Source organism: Bos grunniens, chromosome 3, assembly GCF_055505025.1.
Source record: "Bos grunniens cultivar Pamir isolate PY7600 chromosome 3, Bosgru_T2T1.0, whole genome shotgun sequence".
Lineage (NCBI taxonomy): Eukaryota > Metazoa > Chordata > Mammalia > Artiodactyla > Bovidae > Bos > Bos grunniens.
Genome location: NC_141167.1, coordinates 114,489,916 through 114,513,707, shown reverse-complemented (window position 1 = coordinate 114,513,707; position 23,792 = coordinate 114,489,916). Strand labels below are relative to the sequence as shown.

Below are 23,792 nucleotides of genomic sequence, written 5' to 3'. Positions count from 1 at the left end.
CACCCTAAAAGCTCCCCACATGCCCTCTTCCCACTTATTAGGTTGGTGCAAATGTAATTACGGTTTTGGACCATGAATTTTAAATCATTTTAACTAGGCTCAAACACAGCTTTATTAATCAAAAATAGGAGCCATTACAATCAACACATTTTTACCAAAGAGAAATGTTTTATTCCTGTAGCATAAAAATCCATGCCTTGGGATTCAGCAAACTCTTGGAAAGCATTTTCTGCATCCTGCTGCCTTGGAAACATTTTCCTTGCAAAAAGTTGTCAAGATGCTTGAAAAAGCAGTAGTGGGTTGGCAAGAGGTCAGGTGAATATGGTGGATGTGGCAAAACTTGGTAGCCCGATTCATTCAACTTTGAAGCGTTGGTTGTACGATGTGTGGTCAGGCGTTGTCGTGGAGAAGAATTGGGCCCTTTCTGCTGACTGATGCAGGCTGCAGGCATTGCAGTTTTCGCTGCATCTCATCGATCTGCTGAGCGTACTTTTCAGATGGAATGGTTTCACCAGGATTCAGAAAGTTGTAGTGGATCAGACTGTCAGCAGACAACCAGTGACCGTGACCTTTCTTGGTGCAAGTTTGGCTTTGGGAAGTGCTTTGGAGCTTCTCAGCCCAACCACTGAGCCAGTTATCATATACAATCCACTTTCTGTCACATGTCACAATCCAATTGAGAAATAGTTTGTTGTTGTTGCATAGAATAAGAGAAGAGAGCACTTCAAAATGATGATTTTTAAAAATTTCTGGACAGCTCATGAGGCACCCACTTACTGAGCTTTCTCACCTTTGCAGTTTGTTTCAAATGCCAAACTACTGTAGATGGTTGACGTTGAGTTCTTTGCCAACTTCTCATGTAGTTGTAAGAGGATTAGGTTCAATGATGGCTCTGAGTTGTCGTTGTCAACTTCTTACGTCCAGCCACTGTGCTCCTCAGCTTCAAGGCTCTCAACTCTTGCAAAACTTCTTGCATTGTATACCGCTGCACTGTATGTTCATTAGCAGCTCCTGGACTAGAGGCGTGGTTGATGGTGCAAGATGTCTTGCCGCTTTACAACCCATTTTTGAACTCAAATAAGAAAATTGCTCGAATTTGCTTTCTAACTTCATTTCCATGCTGCTGCTGCTGCTGCTAAGTCGCTTCAGTTGTGTCCGACTCTGTGCGACCCCATAGACGGCAGCCCACCAGGCTCCCCCGTTCCTGGGATTCTCCAGGCAAGAACACTGGAGTGGGTTGCCATTTCCTTCTCCAATGCATGAAAGTGAAAAGTGAAAGTGAAATTGCTGTCATGTCCGACTCTTAACGACCCCATGGACTGCAGCCTACCGGGCTCCTCTGTCCATGGGATTTTCCAGGCAAGAGTACTGGAGTGGGGTGCCATCGCCTTCTCTGAACTTCATTTCCATAGTCTAAGGTAAATATAAAATGGTGAGTAATGTCATAAGCAAAAAAAAAAACATAAAGCAAGAAATGCACATTAAAATGAGGTATAACATGACCACATTTATTTAGAATATATTCCAATATCAAATGGTAAATTTCAACAATGCAAAACCTCAGTTTTTTTTACCCCAGCCTAATACATCCCATCCCTGAAAGGAACCTCTATCCTTAACTTTGTTAATCATCTTCCTCGCTTTTCTTTACAGTTTCATCACCTAAAGATACATCCCTAAACACAATAGTTCTGTTTGTTAACTTTAAATACATAGAATCCTACAGAAGTATGTGTGTATGTGTGTTAGGTTTATTTCATTCAACTTAAAGATTTTATGTCAATTCTGTGGCTTGTAGTTCATTCAGTTTTATTCCTGTGTAGTATTCTAGTGTGAGATTATACCACAATTTGCTGATCTTGCCTACTGGTGGTGAATATGGGGGTTATTTTTAGTTTTGTGATTCATAATAGCCCCAGGAGCACCCATCTAAAAGCCCGTCCCCCACACACATACGTTTCTTTATGATACGTAAGTGGGAATGAGACCACTGGGTTGTTATGCTTATCACGTTTTAAGGGGTATGATTGGCCTTCCGCGTCCACATGTTTTGCATCAGTAGATTCAACGCACCGTGGCCAAAATATTGGAGCTTCAGCATCTGTCCTTCCAGTGAATAAAATGGTGTAGTAGTTGCATAAACCCACAGACATCTTACCATATACTTTAATTCATCTCTAGATTACTCACAATACCTAATACAATGCAAATGTTATGTATGTGTGGCAAACTCAATGTTTGTTTTTTGGAGCTTTCTGGAATTTTGCGGGGAATATTTATGATCCACCTGATGCAAAGAGCTGATGGAAAAGACCCTGGGATGCTGGGAAAGATTGAGGGCAGGAGGAAAAGGGGGTGACAGGGTGAGATGGTTGGATGGCATCATAAACTCAATTGACAAGAGTTTGAGCAAACTCCAGGAGATAGTGAAGGACAGAGAAGCCTGGTGTGCTTCAGTCCATGGGGTCAAGAAGAGTCTGACACAGCTGAGCGACTGAACAACACCATTTTGTATAAAGGACTTGAATGGATTCTCTTATCTGTTCTCGGGGGTCCTAGAACTAATTTCCTGCAGATACCAAGGGACAACTTTATTGCCATACTGTTCTCCCCAGTGACACCTCTAGCAGGCTGTGAATACTCCATACCCATTTTTACCGAAAATTGGTATTGACAGACTTTCTAATTTTTATATATTTGGAGCATGTATCTTAGTATAACCATTTCATTGTGTTTCAAAAACTTACGCTTCAAAACATCTTTCCTATTCATGTAGTGGAGGCCTGAAACCGCATGGGCATTCCTCTAGAACTGGTCCAAGTAAAAGGAACATCTAAGGTGGTCAGTGGTCCAAGAACCTTCAGTGTGGTAGATCCAGACTGACCCTTTTTTGAAAATGGCTGGAAAAGGGAAGGGGATGCACGAAGTAGCGGTATGTATTGGAGTTGAGGTGGGTGTAGGCACAAATATGGAGAAGGCGATGGCACCCCACTCCAGTACTCTTGTCTGGAAAATCCCATGGACGGAGGAGCCTGGTGGGCTGCAGTTCATGGGGTCGCACAGAGTCGGACACGACTGAAGCGACTTAGTAGCAGCAGCAGCAGCAGCAGGCACAAATATGGGCTTCCCAGGTGGCACTAGTGGTAAAGAACCCGCCTGCCGATGCATAAGACGTAAGAGATGTGGGTTCAATCCCTGGGTGGGAAGAGCCCCTGGAGAAGGGAATGGCAACCCACTCCAATATTATTGCCTGGAGAATCCCATGGACAGAGGAACCTGGCGGGCTACAGTCCATAGCATCGCAAAGAGTCGGACATGGCCGAGCGACTAAGCACAGCACAGGCGCAGAGTAGAAGTGCCAGGAGAGATAGGAATTAGAAGTCTAGAAGGAAAATCTGTAGCCTCCAAAGGCAAAGGCAGAACCTATTCATTGCACGACTGTTTTCACTCCAGGGCACAGATTCAGCTCAGAAGACTTTTGCTCTGAGTGCACTCAGAGATACAAAGACCTGTAGGCTGCCCAGGCCTAAAAGTGCCTTCTGACAGCAGAGGGACAAGACGCAAGGGTACAGCTGTGGTACCACCAACTGCTTCCAGGAGTAGATTTATTCTCGAAGTAAAGAAAAAGACAAACAGAGGGACAGCTCATTAAAATAATTTATTCTAGCTTCAAGGCTTTCATTGGATTAAGTCATGCCCATAAAAACTGCAAAACTTGGTGAAGGAATGCCTCACCCCCACTTAGCTGCAGGACACCTGTCAACATTTATAATTACTTGGAGGTGACTGTTTACACGTGTGCTCTTGCATGTGTGTGGGTGCCTAGCCCAGGCTCTTAAAATAGGTGCATGCCTACAAGCTTTCCAAAGTGTGATTTCTGTTGCCCAAGCGTGTGTGTGTGGCTCTTTCCCTCGCACCTGCCTGCTGGAGTTTGCAAACCCCATCCATGAATACAGATGGCACTGTGGAACCTTGTGTGTCATCTGAAGGCTTTTCTCCTGATAATGTTGCATCCAAGTGAGATTTAAAGTCTACAATGGATTTACCAGACCCAGAGCTGGCCCTCTCCCCAGAATGTGTTGGCATAAGCATTGCTGAGGGCTTCGCCCCCAGACGTAAGGATGTGGTGGCCTTTGTGTTTCTGGTCTGGAAGGCAAGATCAAAAGATCATTCCTGACACTGGGGGATACATCTCTTTACCAACTAATGGGGAAATGTAACTTTTGTCTGTGCAGACCAGGCCATGAGTCAGGGGAGCTGTCTCTTTCCAAGCCTTTCCTTTCTGCCCTCCCTCCACTCACATCAAGACACCAAGTGCACTGTCTTCCTATTGTTCACAGAAGGGTTTGCTGTAAATCTTTTCACTCTCCTCCTCACTCCAGTGTGGCCTGGAAAGGAGTGTCACTCGCCCTGCCTGACCAGAGTGTCCTCATCTGTGAAATGGGAAAGGATTGGAGATAAGATTTCTAAGATATATTTCAGTTCCAATGTTAATTCACATCTTAGTAAGGGCTCAGGTCAATATATTATCTCTCCTGGGGTTGTCTACACTTCAAATCTAATTTGTCACCGTGGCATGAAAGGTTTTCTTCTTGGCTAAAGGGGTTTACGGTGTGAGCGTCTGTCCTACATCCACTGGCCCAGCAATAGCTTGGAGCTGCCATGATGTAAGGAGTGCATGGCTATATTTACAGGATTGGTCATCAGAGGCCTAGAACTTCTTGCTTTTTATGTGTTTGACTATCTTCCAGGCTCTGAACGTCTTGAGGACAACCTGGGTCTAAGTTATTTTTGTTTGCTGGATTTTAGCCCCGCACAGGGTGTGGACCAAATGGTCAGCAGCTGTTTGGTTGAGGGAGTGATGGAACACGTCAGCCGGCCACCCCTGCAGCACGGGCCTGCTACCGTCTCCACCAGCTGCAGTCAGGGATTGTGTGGCGCCCCGGCTGTCCCGTCAGCTGGAGCACCGGCTGCTTCTAGCTGCTCTCCCCTGCAGCTCTCCTCCAGGGGCTGCAGACAGCTGTCTTCAGGGGTGGCTGTCCCAGGCAACCTGGTCCTAGTCATGTCCTGGAGGCCTCTGAGGAGGTGCGGCAGGGTGAGTTGACGAGAACTTCGAGCCCTGCCACCAGGTCCAGTGACCCCCGCCCCCCACACTGTCACACTTCCCTCCCACAAGCACCCTGCTCCCTTCACCCTCAAGCTTACCATCTGCACTGGAGCCCTGTGTCTCAGGTGGGGGCTGGACGTGCCTGCTACACGAGTCGGGACCGTGCTTTGGCCCAGCTGCAATCTTGTGTGGTCTCCTTCTACAGGATTCCTTCACATCACACCAGCCTTGAGTCCTCACCTTCCTCCCTGTCCCAGCCACAGGACGCCTTAGCTCCCTTCCCCTTTCTACCTGCATGTCTGCTACCAAGATCCTGAGAGTCCATCCCACCCCACCTTCAGGTCCACGTGTCCAAGCCCTGTTTAGTGCCTGGCATTGAGCTACATGTGCCTCTTCATTCATTCTCCAAACCAAGCCTGGGAGGCAGACATCATTATTCTGACCTCCTCTACCTGGGGCCTGGAGAGGTCCCATCCCTCACCTTAAGTGGTTACATAAAACCAGGTAGTGACTGCGGTGTGTATTTCATACCTGGTCTCCAGAGCCTGCACTTTGCCCACCGCCCCTCATCCCTGCTTCTGGGTGGGAGAACAAGACCACAGAGAACTGATGGAGCCTTGACCCTGGTCGTCTTTCCCTCAGGTCCCAACACTTTTGGCTGAAGCTGCCCCGTGCTCTCACCCAGGCGTGCACATACGTGTCCCACAGCTGGACAAAGTCAGGATACGTCTGAACCCATGGAACAGCCCTTCCATCCACGTCCATTGCCCCAGCGTGCACATCTGGTAGTATTGGCCCTCCATGGCTCCTTCAAGCTGCCCTCTGACCAGCTGTGCTGCCAGGGCTGGCTGCCAGGGGCACCCCCAATTCCAGGGAAGCCTATACATAGTTCCCCTTTCCCGGGGACCTGCCTAGTTTGCATACCTCCTCCTCTCGGCCACCTGTGCATCTGGCTGTGGTCAGAGCAGGACACCTGTCCCATCTGGCAAGGTGGGCTTGCTCTTAGAAGGCGCCCTTGATGCCCTACTGCCTGCCCCAGCACGTGGCCCTCCTTCTGGGAACACCTCTCGACTCTTTGGCCTGAGTCCCGTGACCCAGCTCCCAGAACTTCAGTCGTCCTGTCTGGCTGTGTCCTGCCTTCTGTGCCAGCCTTCTCTCTACCTACTCTTCTTCCCTCTTCCTCTCCCTCCTCACAGCACCAGGACCCTTGGTAGGGATGATGAGATGTGTTCACCCCGCAAGACGGGCACCCTTCCTGTTCTCTCTCCCACATTGCCAGTGCTATGCACAAGCCAAGTTGCACACACCATAAATGTCATAGTCACAGCTGTCCCAGAGGGGAAGAGCCAGAGGCATGAGGTCATGGGGTTCAGCCTTCTCCCAGGGCAGGATGGAGAGTATCCTGGGTAGGCAGCATCCCTGGTGCCTCCTGAGACATACCGAGCAAGAGCCTTGATATGAGGAAGGCAGAACCCCAGGGAGCAGTGGGGAGCCCTGCAAGGCCAGCATCGCTGGGGGAGAGGTGCCTGAGTCGGGGAGGGTGACTAAGGAGGGGCATCTGCTGCTGCAGCCCTGGGGGACCCCAGCTGGCTTGGCCCAGCAGGCTGATGGGGTGAGGCTACCGCCAGCCTGCTGTTTATTCAGGCGGCTGGTGGGCTTTGCTGTTCGCAGGAGGGAAATAAAAAATATTGCTTCTCTGGGGTCTCAGGGCCAGGCCTGTCTCAAACTCTCCTCTATGGAAACCAAGAATAATGGTCCCTCACTAAAACCAGAAAGTGGCTTGGGCATTTCTAAATCAGTGAGAACAGGGCCTTCCAGGGGTCTAGAAAACCCAAGGTCCAGAGGGCAGGGGCTAATTCCATGGTATTTTCCCTTTGCCTCACAGCGAGTGTGAGGGTCAGTGCTGACTCTGTCCAGGCGTTCAGGAATTGCGTGAGCTCTTGTTTTGCTAATACAGCTACTTAGGCCACACCACTGGGTCTGGGGTCCTGGGGCCACGGCTGGGCAGCAGAGGTGGACACGTTTCAGTCCCTTAGAGCTACGTCACTGACCTTCCCCATGAGTCAGAACCAGCCTCTGTCACACCACCCCAACTTGCTTTCTTCATTGCACTTTTTACTAATTGATGGTTTCTTGTTGATTTCTTATGTATTGCTTACTTCCCTTCACGGAAGGTGGTTTTCATCAGAGCAGGATCCTTGCTCTGGCTTACCCTCTGTGCCCAGGGCTGAACACATGAGTGCATTAATGAAGGAGTAGTGTATCGAACCCTGAACCTTCTGGGACTTCACTCCACATCACAGGATGTGAGAATTACAGAAGATGCAAGGATGCTGCTCACTGCAGGTGCTTGTGGATGATCAGAAATGCTTGAATCCCATGAAGGCACCAGGAACTTCTCCTGTCAGCCCCGGGAAGAACCTGGCTCCTGTAAAATAGCCTTTCTGACACATTTGGGCCCCCTTTCCATCAGCTGTATCCCAAGCTCCCTATATTGAAGACAGTGCTTCTCAGACTTCAGTGTGTATGCAGACTGCCTGGGGATCTTGTTAAAACGCAAATTCTAATTCAGCAGGTCTGGGTCAAGTCGGAGCTTCTGCATTTCTTTCTTTTTTTTTTTTAAATCAAACTGCCTTTTATTTTTCAGGGACTCTTGCTCAGGTTAGTCTCCCCAAATCTTTATGCTTTACACAAATGTATTTCAATAAACACGTGCGCGCACGCACGCACACACACACACACACACACTTTAGATTATGTAAAGCTTCCCATCACTATCTACCTTTCTCCCAAATCCTACAGTAAGAACAGAGCGTCCGCATTTCTAACAAGCTCCTGAGTGATGGAGTGATGCCTGTGTTGTTGGTCTCTTTGAGTAGTAGTTCTGTGGAACCCTAGACCAGGTCACAGGTGTGGAGCCCTCTGTTTTGTCACAGGACAAAAATCTCTGGAACTGACCAAGTCCCATAGCAACTGTTGCCATGAGCCTCCGAATTTAAGCCAGCCAGTTTTCTGGCCCCATAGTAGGTAAACCTCCCACCCTATTACCTACCCTATAGCATCTTAACCAATCACCTAATGCCACCCTTCCAGTAGGAATCTTCTGTCTTGAGGGTATAAAAATTGGCTACCAGCCCAAGAAAGGGATTGGCTCTTCCTGGAGCCAGCCTCTGTTCCAAGAGCGTCTCCCACTCTAATAAGCTTTATTCTCCCTTCATTCTGCCTCATGTCTGGAAATTCTTTTCCAACCTGTGCATAGACCATGACAGTAACATTCTATGAAAAATAACAGCCACTTAGTATGTCCCATGCATTTCCACAAACGTTAACTCATTCTTCATTACAACCCACCAGGAGAGTGCTAGTGTTAACCCCATTTTACACATGGACAAATGAAGCATAGGGAGCTTAAGCAATTTGCCCAAGATAACAGGTCTAGCAGTAGCACCATTGAAATGTAAACTGAAAGGTTTCCTCCAGAATCCGTGCTCTTAACCGCTGCATTTGACTGACCCTGATAACACTTATCAGGAATGATAGACGTCCAGTAAAACCGCTCATTCCGGGCACTCTTGAAACAACCTCCTCTCAAGGGCTTTCGCTCTCACACTTAGTTCTGTGATATTTAGGGAGGCCGACTTGGCGTCAGCCCCACAGAACACATTGAGCCTTTCCAGTGCTCAGAATTTGGCGTGCGCTGAAATGCTGTAAGAATGGCATGGCCAGTGGTCTGGAGCCTGGTTAGTTTTAACAAGCACCTCGTGGGCTCCTCTGGGCAGCCCACGTAGAGCCACTGGAGCCACAGTGTCTGGGTGTCACAGTCTGCCTATACGCCCCCTAGGTCTGAGCCACCGTGGCATCCCTCTAGGCCAACAGCGGCGTCTTACCAGACTGCAGACTGTGCCTGGCGGGGTCTGAGCTTTTGCACATCTTGTACCTGTCTGTCAAAGAAAGATGGAAAGTGTACACGTCCTCTGTGTTTACATGGTTACTTCCTCTATCACCCTCATAAACAGGGCCCAAAGGAGAACGCCACATCTAAAAATTCAGATGCTCATGGAAACTGTGGAATGGGAGCCAGTGCTGGACAACATTAGATCTCAGTGCAGTAAACGTCTCTAAAAATAGCTAGAGATGAAAGGGTACCTCTAAGTCTGTTGACAGCTGCCCAAGATTCAAATCCCATTCAGCCTCACCTTCTCCAGGATGCTGCCTCTGATGCCTCTCGCCACCCCTCCCTTTGAACGCCTGTGTGGCATTTACAGAACCTGGCGTGGTTGGTCATCTTTTTCCTGCAGTGGGGAGCCTGTCTTCTCCACTGCAGTTGTCCCCCACGGAACCCACCCCCACCTCCCATCCCAGGACAGGAACACCAGAGGAATTAGAGGATTTCTTTCTGCCATACTGTACCCTAGACACACAGGAGGTGCTTACCAGTATTGGTTGATAGAAATGTAACTTTGGTCCTTTCTGGTACGAAGTACATCTGGAACATGGGTAATTCGCCAAGGAGGGGTCATTTAGGGAAACATTTTATGTGTGATTAGGAAAGTTTAAAGCCAGCCTCTCAATTTCCTATGTAAATAATGCTTTTTAAAGGGGAGCCATAAAAAAAGGGTGAAGGGGTGTCCCTGGGGGTCCAGTGGTTAAGAATACAGCTGCTGATGCTAGGTCACGGGTTTGGTTCCTGGTCTGGGAAGACCCCACATGCTGCAAGGCAACCAAGCCTGAGCACCACAGCTACTGAAGCCCATGTGCCCGGAGCCCGCGCTCTGCAACAGGAGGAGCCACTGCAGGGACAAGCTCGTGCACCACAGCTACTGAAGCCCATGTGCCCGGAGCCCGCGCTCTGCAACAGGAGGAGCCACTGCAGGGACAAGCTCGTGCACCACAGCTACTGAAGCCCATGTGCCCAGAGCCCGCGCTCTGCAACAGGAGGAGCCACTGCAGGGACAAGCTCGTGCACCACAGCTACTGAAGCCCATGTGCGCAGAGCCCGCGCTCTGCAACAGGAGGAGCCACTGCAGGGACAAGCTCGTGCACCACAGCTACTGAAGCCCATGTGCCCGGAGCCCGCGGTCTGCAACAGGAGGAGCCACTGCGGGGACAAGCTCGTGCACCACAGCTACTGAAGCCCATGTGCCCAGAGCCCGCGCTCTGCAACAGGAGGAGCCACTGCAGGGACAAGCTCGTGCACCACAGCTACTGAAGCCCATGTGCCCGGAGCCCGCGATCTGCAACAGAAGGAGCCACTGCAGGGACAAGCTCGTGCACTACAGCTAGACAAGCCTCTCTCGCTGCAGCTAGAGAGAGCCCACCCACGGCAAGGAAACCCAGCGCGGTCAAAAATAAATATGTAAATACTTTTAAAGGGTGAAATGTTGCCATTTGCAGCAACATGGATGCATCTGGAGAATATCAAACTAAGTCAGACAAAAACAAGTATGACATGAAATCACTTATGTGTAGAGTCTAAAAAACAATACAAAGGAATCTATATAAAAAACAGAAACAGATTCCCAGACATATTAAACAAACTTATGTTTACCCAAGGGGAGAGGCAGAGGGGATAAATTAGGAATACGGGATTAACAGACACAAACTCCTATACATGAAATAGATAAGCAATAAGGATTTACTGCACAGCACAGGGAACTCTATTCAATATCTTGTAATAACCTATAATGGAAAATAATCTGAAAAAATGTGTATGTATATAACTGAATCACTTTTTGAAACTAATACAATATTGTAAATCAACTAGAATTCAATTAAAAAAAGATTTTTAAAAAGTGCTCGAAAGAATAGTTTGTTCTTATTAGAAAAGCAGATTAAGTAGATTTCTTTGACCACCTCTTTTTAAATTGCCTAGAAAATCCCTCTTTCATTAATTGAGACATTGGTTCACATGTGGGGAGATGCAAGCAAATGGAATTTTTCTGTAATGTTACTCATCACTGGTATGAGCATACTGTGTGCACAGGATGGAAAAATAGCAGGTGTCCCAGTAGCTCGGGGACATGACAGTATTATTATTAGGAAAGCCGTGGTGGTATTGGGAAGCATTTCCAGTCATGGACACACTGGAGCCAGGCTGCCCTGGAGATGCGACCTGAGTCCATGCGCTGGGCCTCAGCACAGGGCTGGACGCTCCTGAGGGCCCCTGTGCTTTCTGGTTGGTTTCTCAACCTGCCTGTTGAGTCTCTGGGCTCGGAGCAGGAGATGGCTGCCAGCTCCCTCCTACTTGTCCTCAGAGCACTTTAAATGACTCCCTTTAAAAATTTTTCTCTCTTGCTAGGAAATATCTAAAAACCTCACCAAGGAAAATGAGCAGATCAGAGAGGACGTGGAAGAAATTCGAACTGAGATGAACAAGCGAGGCAAAGAGAACTGTTCCAATAACATCCTGGACAGCATTCCAGACATCCGCTCGGCCCTGCAGAGGGACGCGGCTGCAGCCTACACCCATCCCGAGGTACAGCCCCGGCCTCCGGGAGCTCTGACCACAGCCCTCCGGAAAGTGTACGCCCACCCCCTCGCAGGTGCATGGAGCCTTCGGGCTCCAGCCTCCCACAGGCATGGTCTCATTCCATCTACTCAACTGTCCCATCAGTCTGACCGGGCAGAAGTGGACTCCATCACACTTAACACTGAAGCCCCGCAAGGTTCAGCCAGGGTTGAAGCCAGGACCCAGATCTGGGTCTCCTGGGTACCAGGCCTGTTCTTTGTATTATACTTCATCCTGCCATTTTGAGCATCCCTTGCATTTACAAGTTAGGTGGCTTGTCTGGGACCATCCTAGTTTACTCCTGCTGTCCCGGCATGATCGCTAATGACTCCTTCTGTCACTCTAGAAGAGTCCCAGTTTGGAAGCAGTCAGCTGTGTGGTCCTCCCCATTTGTAAGGGACTCTGTGAGTACTTCCATCATCCATCACACTGTACAGCCCTCACCCCAGCTCTGGAAGGCAGCCCGAGGCCGACATCAGTACCCTCACTTTGCAGAAGAGGAAGCAGGTCCAGGAACGCTCACGTTCCCCGTGGCTCAGCCGGAAAGTGGCGGCAGGGGTCTCAGATCTCTGTCTCTGCCCACTCAGCAGTGTCTGGGTTGGTGTGATGAAATGAAACACTACCTAATGTGATTTGGGTGATGCCAGAGGGCCTACTTGCTTAAAAATACCTCCCCATCTGATACCTGTTTCTTTTGTCTCTGCTTATCAAGTTATATGGGAGAAGGCAATGGCATCCCACTCCAGTACTGTCGCCCGGAAAATCCCATGGACGGAGGAGCCTGGTGCGCTGCAGTCCATAGGGTCGCTAGGAGTCGGACACAACTGAGTGACTTCACTTTCACTTTCCACTTTTCATGCATTGGAGAAGGAAATGGCAACCCACTCCAGTGTTCTTGCCTGGAGAATCCCATGGATGGAGAAGCCTGGTAGGCTGCAGTCCATGGGGTCGCACAGAGTCGGACACGACTGAAGCGACTTAGCAGCAGCAGCAGCAACCAAGTTATATTTATGTGCCGATAGTTATATATATTATTATTTATGTGTTATCTCCTAAATTGCTGCCTGTGAAACAGGAGCTAACCCTAAAAGAATAGAAGAGGAAACAGGTAAATTCTGGCAGCAGGACTTGCAGAGTGTGGATGCTCTCAGCAAGGCAGGTCTGGATAAAGTGTTATAAAAGGGGTCCCTGGCAAACACGGAATAGCGACAGCTAAGAAAGGTCTTGCTTACTTTTACTGGCCCACGGGTTGGTGGTGGACAGCAGAGCATGGATTTCAGGTGACCCATCGCGGGATCCCCTCAGCCTGGGGCAGGTGGGCAGAGTGTGGGTTGAGAGGGTCTGGGACAATGACAGCAAAGCCCTGAACTTGTGGCTCTATGTGCTGTGACATTGAAAAGGGCTGGGAAGTGTTGCTGCAAAGGATTTGTTGCCTGGGTTGTTAAGAATCAGGGTAAGAGAGGAAGTAAGGTTAGGCCTGCGGGCTTGGAACTCTTGAGCAAAGAAATTCCCCAAGTGGAGCCAAGCAGGCAGCAGCTGTGGGTTTGGGGAACCTTGAGCATGTGTTCCAAAGGCAGAAGAGCAGGCAGATTAGGACTTTGGAGACAAGAGGCCCTGAAGAGAGTCTGGTGCCTACACTCCGCCCAATTTGTAACTTGAAATAAACCCATTTCCAAACCAGAAAATAAGTACAAGCAAGGCCAGTAATTTTCTGGCTTAGCCCACGATGACTCCATTGATGGTTTTTTGGAAATATCATATATCTTCAAAAATTATTTTTATTCTCATTTTCGGGTGTTCTCGACACGCCAGTGACTGAGCGTATGTTTAGTCTGCTTGGTGGGTCACCCCTGAGCAAGTCTGAACTTGTAAACCAAAGAGCCAGAGGACATTTGCACTTTAAAGGGAATTGGAGGCACCCTGGGTTCATCAGACCTGGGGCCCAGCGGCTCCTGTCACCGCCCGTGTGGCATCATCTGCCGGTCCAGCCGCTCAGTGGAATCAGGTGCTCCCTGACTTCAGTCCTCTCTGGCTCCAATTTCCCAGTCGACTGAGCTTGAGAATTCCATCAGTTGTCTTGATGACACATTATGTGGTATGTTCAGGATCCCAGCTCAGATTTCCTGAGGGTAAACAGCAAACCAAATCAAACACACCAAACTCTTTTTTTCCTTGCTCAGCAAACCTTGCTCCCTCCTGAAATCCCCATTCACACACTGCTGAGGTTAGCACAATCCACCCAAACCAGGGTAGTGGTGGGGGTAGCCAGGGCCAGGGCAGGAGGCGAGGTGAAGGAGACGAGGCTAGAATCTTTCTCTCCCTTTTCCTATCTCTTTAGTGAACCCCCTGTTGAAAAGGGGGTAAAGAGGGGTGTCTGGGTTTGGTTGTTATTTTCAAGGTTCTTATGGATTATGTCAGGGTTTTTTGGAATGGTGAATGGCACTTTGTTGGAGGCGTCTTTCCAAGAAGGTCCATGCCTGGAGGGTTGGCAGGGGGCTCTGGGGGGTGGGTGGAGAGGTCAGGGTGGGATTGGGAACGTGGATACACCAGGAGTTGAAGTCATACAACAATTTAACAGAGAGAGGAAACAAAAAACTCGGGGGCTGCTGCCGCCCTGTGCAGCCTGTCGCCAGCGAATCCAAGGAAATTATATGTTCTCTGGCAGAGGCTGTCCATGGTCTTGCTCCATCTCCTTGGCTGGGAGTGGGAACTGCAGTTCCCGCTCATCCCTTAAAGTCTGGAATTAAAGACAGTTCCTGGGGTTTGCCACGAAGAAATGACAACTTGCTTTTGCAATGCAGAGGGAAACCAAGGTCTGGCAATTAGATGGCCTGTGGCATCTGAGTTGAGGGCTGGGGCCTCTTGTCCGCCTCCCAGGCAGCTCTTTTCTATGGGAAATGAGGAATCCCCAAGTCTTCTGGACACCAGCCAGACCACGGCCCTGAGGGCTTTTTGGACGGCAGATGAGTTAGTCCTGTGGTGACAGCTGAGCACAGTGTAGCTATACCAAGGTGGATCACAGGCTCTGAAGGCAAGCAGCCCTGGGTTATTTAATAGCCTTATGACTTAATAAGAAGGAAGTGACAACCCACTCCAGTATTCTTGCCTGGAGAATCCCATGGACAGAGGAGCCAGGAGGGCTACAGTCCAATAGGGTTGCAGAGTCAGACATGACTGAAGTGGCTTAGCATGCACATACATGACTTAATAAGTATTCTCTCACTTAATTGATTAACCTTCAACCAGATTGCTAAAGGACTCTGAACCTCTCTTTATTCATCTGTAAAATGTGGATAATAGTATCTATCTTGCCTCATTGTTTTAAGGGTTAAAAGGAATATGAAGGGACATGTCTGCCCATAACAGATGCTCAGTAAAATGCCACCACCACCAGCCAAGTATTCCCTGCACTTCTGGTGGCGGTCACCTCCCCAGCAAACCATGGCAAGTGGGGGAGGGGCAGTTAGCGGGAGTGAGGGCTGCCCAGGGCACACGTCTGCCTGCTTCTTCCAGGCAGCTCTCTGGCCCCAGCAAGGGGAGGCTGCTGGAAAGTGTCCTCTGTTTTCCAGGAGTGGGTCAGCATGGGGGAGTGAAGAACACACGTTTAGGAGCTTCCCTGTCTGCAGTGCCATCTGGATAAAGTCTTCTGTCACGGGAAAACCAGTACAGACCCGGGGTGTGGTGGGGAATGAGGGCTCCAGGTTTTCTCTAGGCCAGATTTTAAAGGTCAGAACAAGAATCTGATTTGTTTCTTCCTAGGCAGAGTGAAACCCACTCCAGTGTTCTTGCCTGGAGAATCCCAGGGACGGGGGAGCCTGGTGGGCTGCCGTCTATGGGGTCGCACAGAGTCGGACACGACTGAAGCGACTTAGCAGCAGCAGCAGCAGCAGGCAGAGTGAAAGAGTTGGTCATGACAGCTGGGTCCCTGACAGCTGACATTCAGGGAGCTCAAAGGTCCTGCTCTGCCTCTCAGGACTGAGCATCAAAGGGACAGAGGTTTTGTTTCCAAGTGGGCTCTGCTCTCTGAGCACATTTCACTGAGGATTTAAGGGAGCTCACCCACCTCCTCCTGGTGAGAAGAAGAGCTTTCAGGGCTTAGGTGACTACAGGGAGTGACCTCTTCATAATTCAGCTGTTCAAAGTCCTCATGAGAGCAGAGGTGGGCCACGCCTCCCGTGGTCCGCGCTTGCTTTACTGATGGAGCCACTGGCCCTGTCTGGTGGCTCTGCACTGGAGCACAGCCGGCTCACAGGCCCTGTGTCCAAGCCCCTTTGTTTTCAAAAATGGGCCTGGGTGAGGGAATATGACTGGATGGACCTAGGCAGGGCCCAGGGACTCTGCCACACTGTGGACACAAGAGGTCAGTCCCCAGGATGAACAGACAGGATGGTCCTTCTGTGTGGCCATAACCATCGCAGAGGCCTTTTTTTGGTACCATCATGATGCCCAGGTCATAGGCTACCTACTGTAAAGCATCATTTGATTTGACAAAAATCCCAGTGGCAGTCACAAGTGTTGACAGTTCTTTGGGATTTGTTATGATTCAGAAATTCAGTCTAACAAATATTAAGATACATATATCCAGGGGAATCAGAGACAGACAAGAGATTGTCTCTGCTCTTCCAATTGCTCATAGTTTACAGAGACAACGTTCTTAAGAAATTCCTGTGGAAGGCAGGATGGGAGAGGTGTTATAATAGTATAGAGTTTTATCCATTAGGAGTTGTGTTCAGCTTTGAGTAGGAGACCAAAATATTGTGCATTAAACAATATAGGGGTTTGTTGTTCTGATGTAAAAGAGTCATGGAGGCAGGTGGCCCAGGGCTGGTACAGTTAGCTGCGAGATGTCCATCTTCAAAATCCCCTCATGGTCACAAGATGACTGCTCAGCTCCAGCCATCCTGCCCACATTCTCCTGGCCAGAGAAATGAGGAAAAGTGCAAACGATGCCTTCCAGCTGAGTCAGCCCCATGTTTTAAGGAACTTTTCCAAAAGCTCTTCCCACCAACTTCTACTTCTACTTTAACAGCCAGAACTTAGTCCCAGGACCACTCCCATGAAACCAGTTTCTCATTAAGTTAGGAAAAAAGGAGAGTGTTTGGATAGTCACTTAGAAGTCTCTGCTGCAAAGTAAGGATTGGGAAAGAAAGATGAATTCTAAATGAAAAGGTTTAGGAGTATTTCCTTGGGGTCCTGAGATTTTAGCCAGGCCTTGAAAAGTGGGTAGATTTCAATAAATGGCTATATGGGGGGAAGGGAATGGCTTCCAGACAGAGAAAACAATCTGAGCAAAGACCTAGCACTTCGGGAGAGCCAAGCAGTTCAGGAGTCACCCAAGTGCCTGGAATACCAAGGGTGGGGAGGCTGGGGGTGGAGCAAGAGAGAAGGCTGAGCTGGGTCAAGTCACTTTGAGTTCTCAGTGCCAGGTCAAGGACTTTGGACTTTATTCTGGATGCATTAGGGAGGGCTTGGGGCAGTTTGTGCCAAGAGCACAAGTAAAAGCAGTCATGCCTTATCCTGAGCTGTGCATCTTAGCCCTCAGCCTTCTTGTGCCAGGATTCCCTGGTAGCTCAGATGGTAAGGAATCTGCCTACAATGAAGGAGACCCAGATTCCATCCCTGGGTCGGGAAGATCCCCTGGAAAAGGGAATGGCAACCCACTCTAGTAATCTTGCCTGGAAAATCCCATGGAGAGAAGAGCCTGGCGGGCTACAGTTTATGGGGTCACAAAGAGTCACACACGACTGCGTGACTAACACACTTCATGTTCCAACTACATAGATTTACTACAAACAACTGCGTGAGATCTGAGGCACCCAGCATCTCTAGGCCAGAGCTGAGAGGACAGCTGCACTCTCTGGGAAGTATAGCATGTAGGTTAGAGTCAGAGTCTAGAGTCAGACTGCCTGGGTTCAAATCCTGCCTCTACCACTTCCCTGCTCTGGGACCTTGGGTGATTTACATAACCTCTCTGTGCCTCAATTTCCCAATTTGTAAATGGGAATGATTAAAAATGGTTCATACCTCATGGGGCTGACGACAAGATGAACAGTGCCTGGCTTAGGAAGTGCTTTTAGGATTAGCTGTTGTGACTAGGATGGCCTTGACTCCAGCACTGCCTCTTGTGACCTTCCCTTGTGTCCCCTCTGAGGAGCAGTATGAAGAGAGGTTTCTGCAGGAAGAAACTGTGTCCCAACAGATCAAATCCATCAAGCTCCTGCAGACGCGGCCACTGCCTCCACCAGAGGTGGTGAAGCCACAGCGACCCCTACAGAGACAGGTCCACCTGAGGGGCCGGCCAGCCTCCAGGCCCACCGTAATCCGGGGCATCACCTACTACAAAGCCAAGGACCCCGAGGAGGAGAATGACATCGAAGAGCATCGTGAGTTGGGGTCCGCAGGGCAGCCCCCCAGAGGCAGGGCAGGGAGGGAGTCACCCTTTGCACTCTGGAGGGGCACTTCCTGTGAGCCACACCTGCCTTCGGCAGTTTGATTACTACAGTGGCCCCGCAGAGCCAGCCTGGTTACCTGAGATTTACCTGCAGTTACAAATTACCCAGAGTTCTTACTGCCTTTCCTCACAGCTTGCTGAGCACCCTGGGGGCAAGTCACTTGCCTTCTCTGGGCTTGCAGAGGACCACAGGGCGGAGCGTGGCTGAGCCGGAAGGGGCCTCTGTGCCCTCCCCATTCTCAGACGTGCACACTGAGGCATGGAGGGGTGACCCACTCAGAGACACACAGAGGCTTCTCCCGCCTGCTTTTTCTAGGGGGACCCTGGGCTTCTTGACCTAGACTCTAGCACCTACTCTTTCATCTCTTTCCTTCTTACTCTTTCACAGAAAATAGATACTCCTTTTCACCTCATCTTTATCTTGTTTCCCCTACACTTCCTCTTCCTGGGCTCTTCCCTGCCACCAGCCCCTCCTTTTCTTCTATCTATCCCTGCCCAGCACCCCAGGAGGCCTAGCTTTTCCCCTCTCCCTGCTACGCCACTTCCTCTCATCTGGTCCCCCTCAGCTGCCTCCTGATAGATTCTGCTCCCCCAGGTGCTGGCATAATCAGTTTGCCCATTTCTAACTGTGTAACGTTTTAATTTATTGACTTGTGGGGTTCCCTGGTGGTCTAGTGATTAGGATTTGGTGATTTCACTCCTGTGGCCCAGGTTCAATCCCTTGTCGGGGAACTGAGATCCCACAAGCCTCTCTACATGGCCAAAATAAATAATGGATTTGTGGGGTTTTTATATTCTGGGACAAATCCTTTGTATTGCAGATATTAATATTTTATTTCTGCCCATGGCTTGTACCTTTAGTTCTTTAATGATGTTTTTGATGAGCAGGTAAAATCCAGTCGACCAGTTATGTTTTTTGTGGTTAGATCTCTTTGTGTCCTAAGAAAACACTCCATCTTAGTATTCCTTTTCTGCTCAAAACCCTGGAGACTCCCCCATTTCATGCAGGATAAAAACTGAAGTCCAAACACAGCAGCCAAGCCCTCCATGACCTGGCTGTGTTCCCTCTGACCTCTGCCCACCTCACTGCTCCTCAGCCTCAGCAGATGTGTTCCGGCCCCAGGGCCTTTGCACTGCTGCTATTTCTCCCTGAATACTACTCCCCGTCACCTGCTCGGTTACCTCCCTTCAAGCCACTGCTCCTCTCTTCATCCCACTGAGTCTCATCTTGACCACTTTATCCATGACTGCAAGGTTCCCATCCCCCCCTTCCCCTCACCCTACTAGACTTTTCCTCACAACACCTTCAAGGAGACAATCTGTCTAATGTTTGGCGTCTCCACCACTAGATAGAAACTCCGTGAAGGCTCATTGTTGTATGTGCTCCATTGATAACTACTGAGTGAGTGACTAACTTCCTCCCAGGTTTTGTAGCCCTTGGCTGCGGTTCCTGGGTGGTGGGTGGAGGCAGACTGTTCAGAGAGACCCTCCAGGAAATGTGTCCATCTGTGCTCCTTTCACCTTCTTCTTCTAAATCCCACCTGGGCTCCACTTTGAATCAGAGTATCCTATGGCTGGTTCATGATGTATGGCAAAAACCATCACAATATTGTAAAGTAATTATCCTCAATTAAAATTAATTTTAAAAAATAAAAAAAATAATAAATCAGGGTATCATGCTGATGAAAGAAACCCTCATTAATCTGCCACACACCACATGTTGCTGACTCCTGAGTCACAAACACACCTGTGTTTGTTTCCCAGAAGACGAATTTTTCAGTGGTGAACACGGAATGGATTTGCTAATTGAAGATCAGCTTCTGAGACACAACCAGCTGCTGACCAGCGCCACCCGGAGGCCAGCAGCCACCAGGCGCAGCGCCGCTGTGACAGCTGATGCCGGCACCACCAGCGCTGGCACTCCGACCACAGCCCTGCCCTCTGCCCGGCTGCCTGCCTCCACTGCAGCGCCCAGCACCCCTGACCCTGCAGTCTCTGCCTCAGTCGAACAATTCTCAACACCGCTCCCGACAACCTCAGTGTCTCCAGATCCCACGGAGGAGGCAGTCCCTACACCTTTTACTCAGGTACCAGCTACCACTGTGGCCCACACAGCCACCCAGCAACCGCCAGCCTCAGCTCCTCCGTCAGCGGCCCCTGAGGATGCCTTTGTGGAGGTGACGCACACAGCCCCAGTGCCTCCGCCTCCGGTCAGGACAGACTCACCAAGGAAAGATTCTACTGCCAGACAGGGCACCGTTCCCCCTGGCCCCACCCTGAGCCCCGAGGAAGAAGATGACATACGGAACGTCATAGGTGAGTCCATTCCGCCTGGCTTGGGTCTCCTGCTCAAGTAAAAGGCTGAGTCCGGAAATAGCTTGAAAGGAGAGGGGGGAGTCAGATGCTCCAACTGCTTCATAAAGAAAGGCAAGTGGAGTTACTCCTTGGGCAACGATCAGTTTTAACATCTAGGGTCTATATTCAAAATGTACCAGTGACAAGAGTAGAAAACTCCTTTCTAAAATAAATTAGTGGAGCTAAGATCTCAGCTTCATTAATAAGTTTTATAAACATTTGTCAAATGCTGGTGTACTAGGCTTTGTGATGGGTGTTGGATATTTGGTTATTTAGTGATGACTATGTTTTCAGCTGGAGAAGGCAATGGCACCCCACTCCAGTACTCTTGCCTGGAAAATCCCGTGGACAGAGGAGCCTGGGAGGCTCAAGTCCATGGGATTGTTGAGAGTCGGACACGACTGAGCGGCTTCACTTTCACTTTCCACTTTCCACTTTCATGCATTGGAGAAAGAAATGGCAACCCACTCCAGTGTTCTTGCCTGGAGAATCCCAGGGATGGGGGAGCCTGGTGGGCTGCTGTCTATGGGGTCGCACAGGGTCGGACACAACTGAAGCGATGCAGCAGCAGCAGCAACACGTTTTCAGCAGGATGTTTACCAGGCCATGAACTAACAAGAGATTCTTATGTGTGTGTAGGCGGGGGGATCCCAGAATAGTAAAAGAGGGAACAGGGAAATAGTGAGCCCCAGGGAACAAATCTCATTAGCTCCTGGCCTTAGAAAGCATGGGAACATCATGGCATCGTGTGATAAATGATGTAACAGAGGAGTGGAGAGACAGGGGCAGAGGGAGCAGCAGATTGCCTGGCAGCTAAGAAGGCTGGGAAAGCTTTTCTAAGAAAGTATCCCTTGAGCTGAGTTTTGAAGGATGAACAGGAGTTTGCTAAGTGGAAAAGGAAAGTATTCTGACTGGGTAGGTCTAAATGAGCAGGGTGTGTTCCAGAAACAGAGAATGTAGCCTGTTCTGTGCCTGGGCGCTCCATGGCCATAAGATGACTCTGAGAACAGTGAAACGTGAAAGTGTGTGTGTGTCTATGTATGTTTCCATGGGCGGAGGCGGGGTAAGGGGGAAGTGGGACTTGCCACAGACGGCTTTTTCAAAAAGACTTAAACATTCATTAAGTCACCATCAACACTGAAAAATAACACTATTGAATAGTAATTTCATTAAAAATATACTTGATTTGACAGATGCGATTTGCCTTATACCTTTCTTTCCCTTCTTCCCATTTTCAGCCCCCTTGGCATCCTCTTTTCCAGTTCCTCCTCAGGATAAAGTGCCAGCCATGCCAGACAGATGGTGGTAGGGGTACCTACCAGCAGCCAGATGCCTGGTTGTAGCCTAGTCCCCACTGCGGAGAGCTGTGTGACCTTAGCCAAATCTCTGCCCTTCTGCAGGTCTCAGAAATTAGAAATTTACTAAAGATTGCTGCCTAAATTGGGAATCCCTAATAGCTCAGTTGGTAAAGAATCTGCCTGCAATGCAGGAGACCCTGGTTTGATTCCTGGGTCGGGAAGATCCACTGGAGAAGGGATAGGCTACCCTCTCCAGTATTCTTGGGCTTCCCTTGTAGCTCAGCTGGTAAAGAAAGTTTCCTCAGTTATATCCTGTAGTAAGTGTATCAGGCCGTGATATAGCAAGGAATTCTTATTGGGTGAAAAAAAACCCCAGAGTAATAACAAGGAAATAGGCAGTCACATGGACCCCAGGGCAAAATCTCATGAACCTTGGCCAGGAGGAAGCTAAGCAAGAAGACAGTTCTTGAGCCACAGAGGTTGGGGTGGGAGGAAAGAATGTTTTTCTTTTCGTCCCTTTCACTGTCACAGTGGGAGCAACAGACCCCAGAGTAGAAGATCCATTTCTCACCGCGTGGAGAAATCAGTTCTGAAGCTGTGGGTCTTGCTCAATTTCTGCAGAATGCCCCAGAGTCTGAGCAAAGGGTCCACTTCCACACTGGCCCTTGCTCATGGGCCCACAGACCCTGAGCCCAGCACCCCATCTCCCCACTGCCACAGGAGTGCACTCCCCAGGGTCCCCATACCGCTACCACTCAGGTGACAGGGACAGTTCCTCCAGAAACCTAGCCAGCTGCCCCCCACTATTCCTCCACAGACGGGTGGAATACAGGCCACAGGTAGGTCCACACCCCTTGTGTGTCCCCAGGGATGGTGATTGCCTGGCTGGAAACTCTTCCCTTGCTGACTTCCTAGCCAGTAGGAGAGGGGCTTCCCTGGAGGCTCAGATAGTAGAGTCTGCCTGTAATGCAGGAGACCTGAGTTTGATCCCTGGGTTGGGAAGATCCCCTGGAGAAGGGAATGGCTACCCACTCCAGTATCCTTGCCTGGAGAATCCCATGGAGAAAGGAGCCTGGTGGACCACAGTCCATAGGGTTGCAGAGTCAGACACGACTAAGCGACTCACACTTTCACTTCCAGCCAGTGAGTTCTCCACTGTCTCCACAACCCACCTGCCTCCCCTGGGTGTCGCCACCCGCGCACTTTTCTGATGTGCATCTTTCTGGAGTTCTTAGGTCTCAGGACTCCGCCTCCTTCGTTAGCCTGACTGAGATGCCGATGCCCAGACAAGAGAAACCCTGTGTCCTGGAAGTTGTTTACCTGGTAGAGGAGCAGGAGACGGGATACACTTTCTCTTGTGCTTCACTATTCTGTTCGACCAGAAGCACATTGTCACAGAGGGGCTTCCCTGGTGGCTCAGTGGAAAAGAACCCGCTTGCCAATGCAGGAGATACAGGAGACAATTCCTGGGTTGGGAAGATCCCCTGGGGAAGGAAATGGCAACCCACTCCAGTATTCTTGCCTGGGGACTCCCACAGACAGAGGAGCCTGGCGGACTAGAGTCCATGGGGTGGCAAGTGTCGGACACAACTGAGCGCCTATACAACAGAGGATGTCAGTTCAGTTCAGTTCAGTCGCTCAGTCGTGTCCGACTGTTTGCAACCCCGTGAATCGCAGCACGCCAGGCCTCCATGTCCATCACCAACTCCCGGAGTTCACTCAGACTCACGTCCATCGAGTCAGTGATGCCATCCAGCCATCTCATCCTCTGTCGTCCCCTTCTCCTCCTGCTCCCAATCCCTCCCAGCATCAGAGTCTTTTCCAATGAGTCAACTCTTCGCATGAGGTGGCCAAAGTACTGGAGTTTCAGCTTTAGCATCATTCCTTCCAAAGAAATCCCAGGGCTGATCTCCTTCAGAATGGGCTGGTTGGATCTCCTTGCAGTCCAAGGGACTCTCAAGAGTCTTCTCCAACACCATAGTTCAAAAGCACCAATTCTTCAGCACTCAGCCTTCTTCACAGTCCAACTCTCACATCCATACATGACTACAGGAAAAACCATAGCCTTGACTA

The 23,792-nt window shown here is 49.7% G+C and overlaps 1 protein-coding gene across 3 annotated transcripts in view; it reads left to right on the top strand.

The window, feature by feature from the left end:
- Nucleotides 1–23,792, top strand: part of OLFML2B (olfactomedin like 2B) — a 49,523-nt gene that overhangs the window by 13,290 nt on the left and 12,441 nt on the right. Inside the window, exons 4-6 of one of the 3 annotated variants that reach the window (XM_086393785.1) lie at nt 11,406–11,582; nt 17,773–17,998; nt 19,831–20,382. In XM_086393785.1, the coding sequence (XP_086249911.1) occupies nt 11,406–11,582; nt 17,773–17,998; nt 19,831–20,382 (955 nt within the window). Of the gene's footprint in view, nt 1–11,405; nt 11,583–17,766; nt 17,999–19,830; nt 20,383–23,792 lie in introns of all 3 variants that reach the window. The other 2 variants (XM_086393784.1, XM_086393786.1) reach the window with 2 other exon arrangements.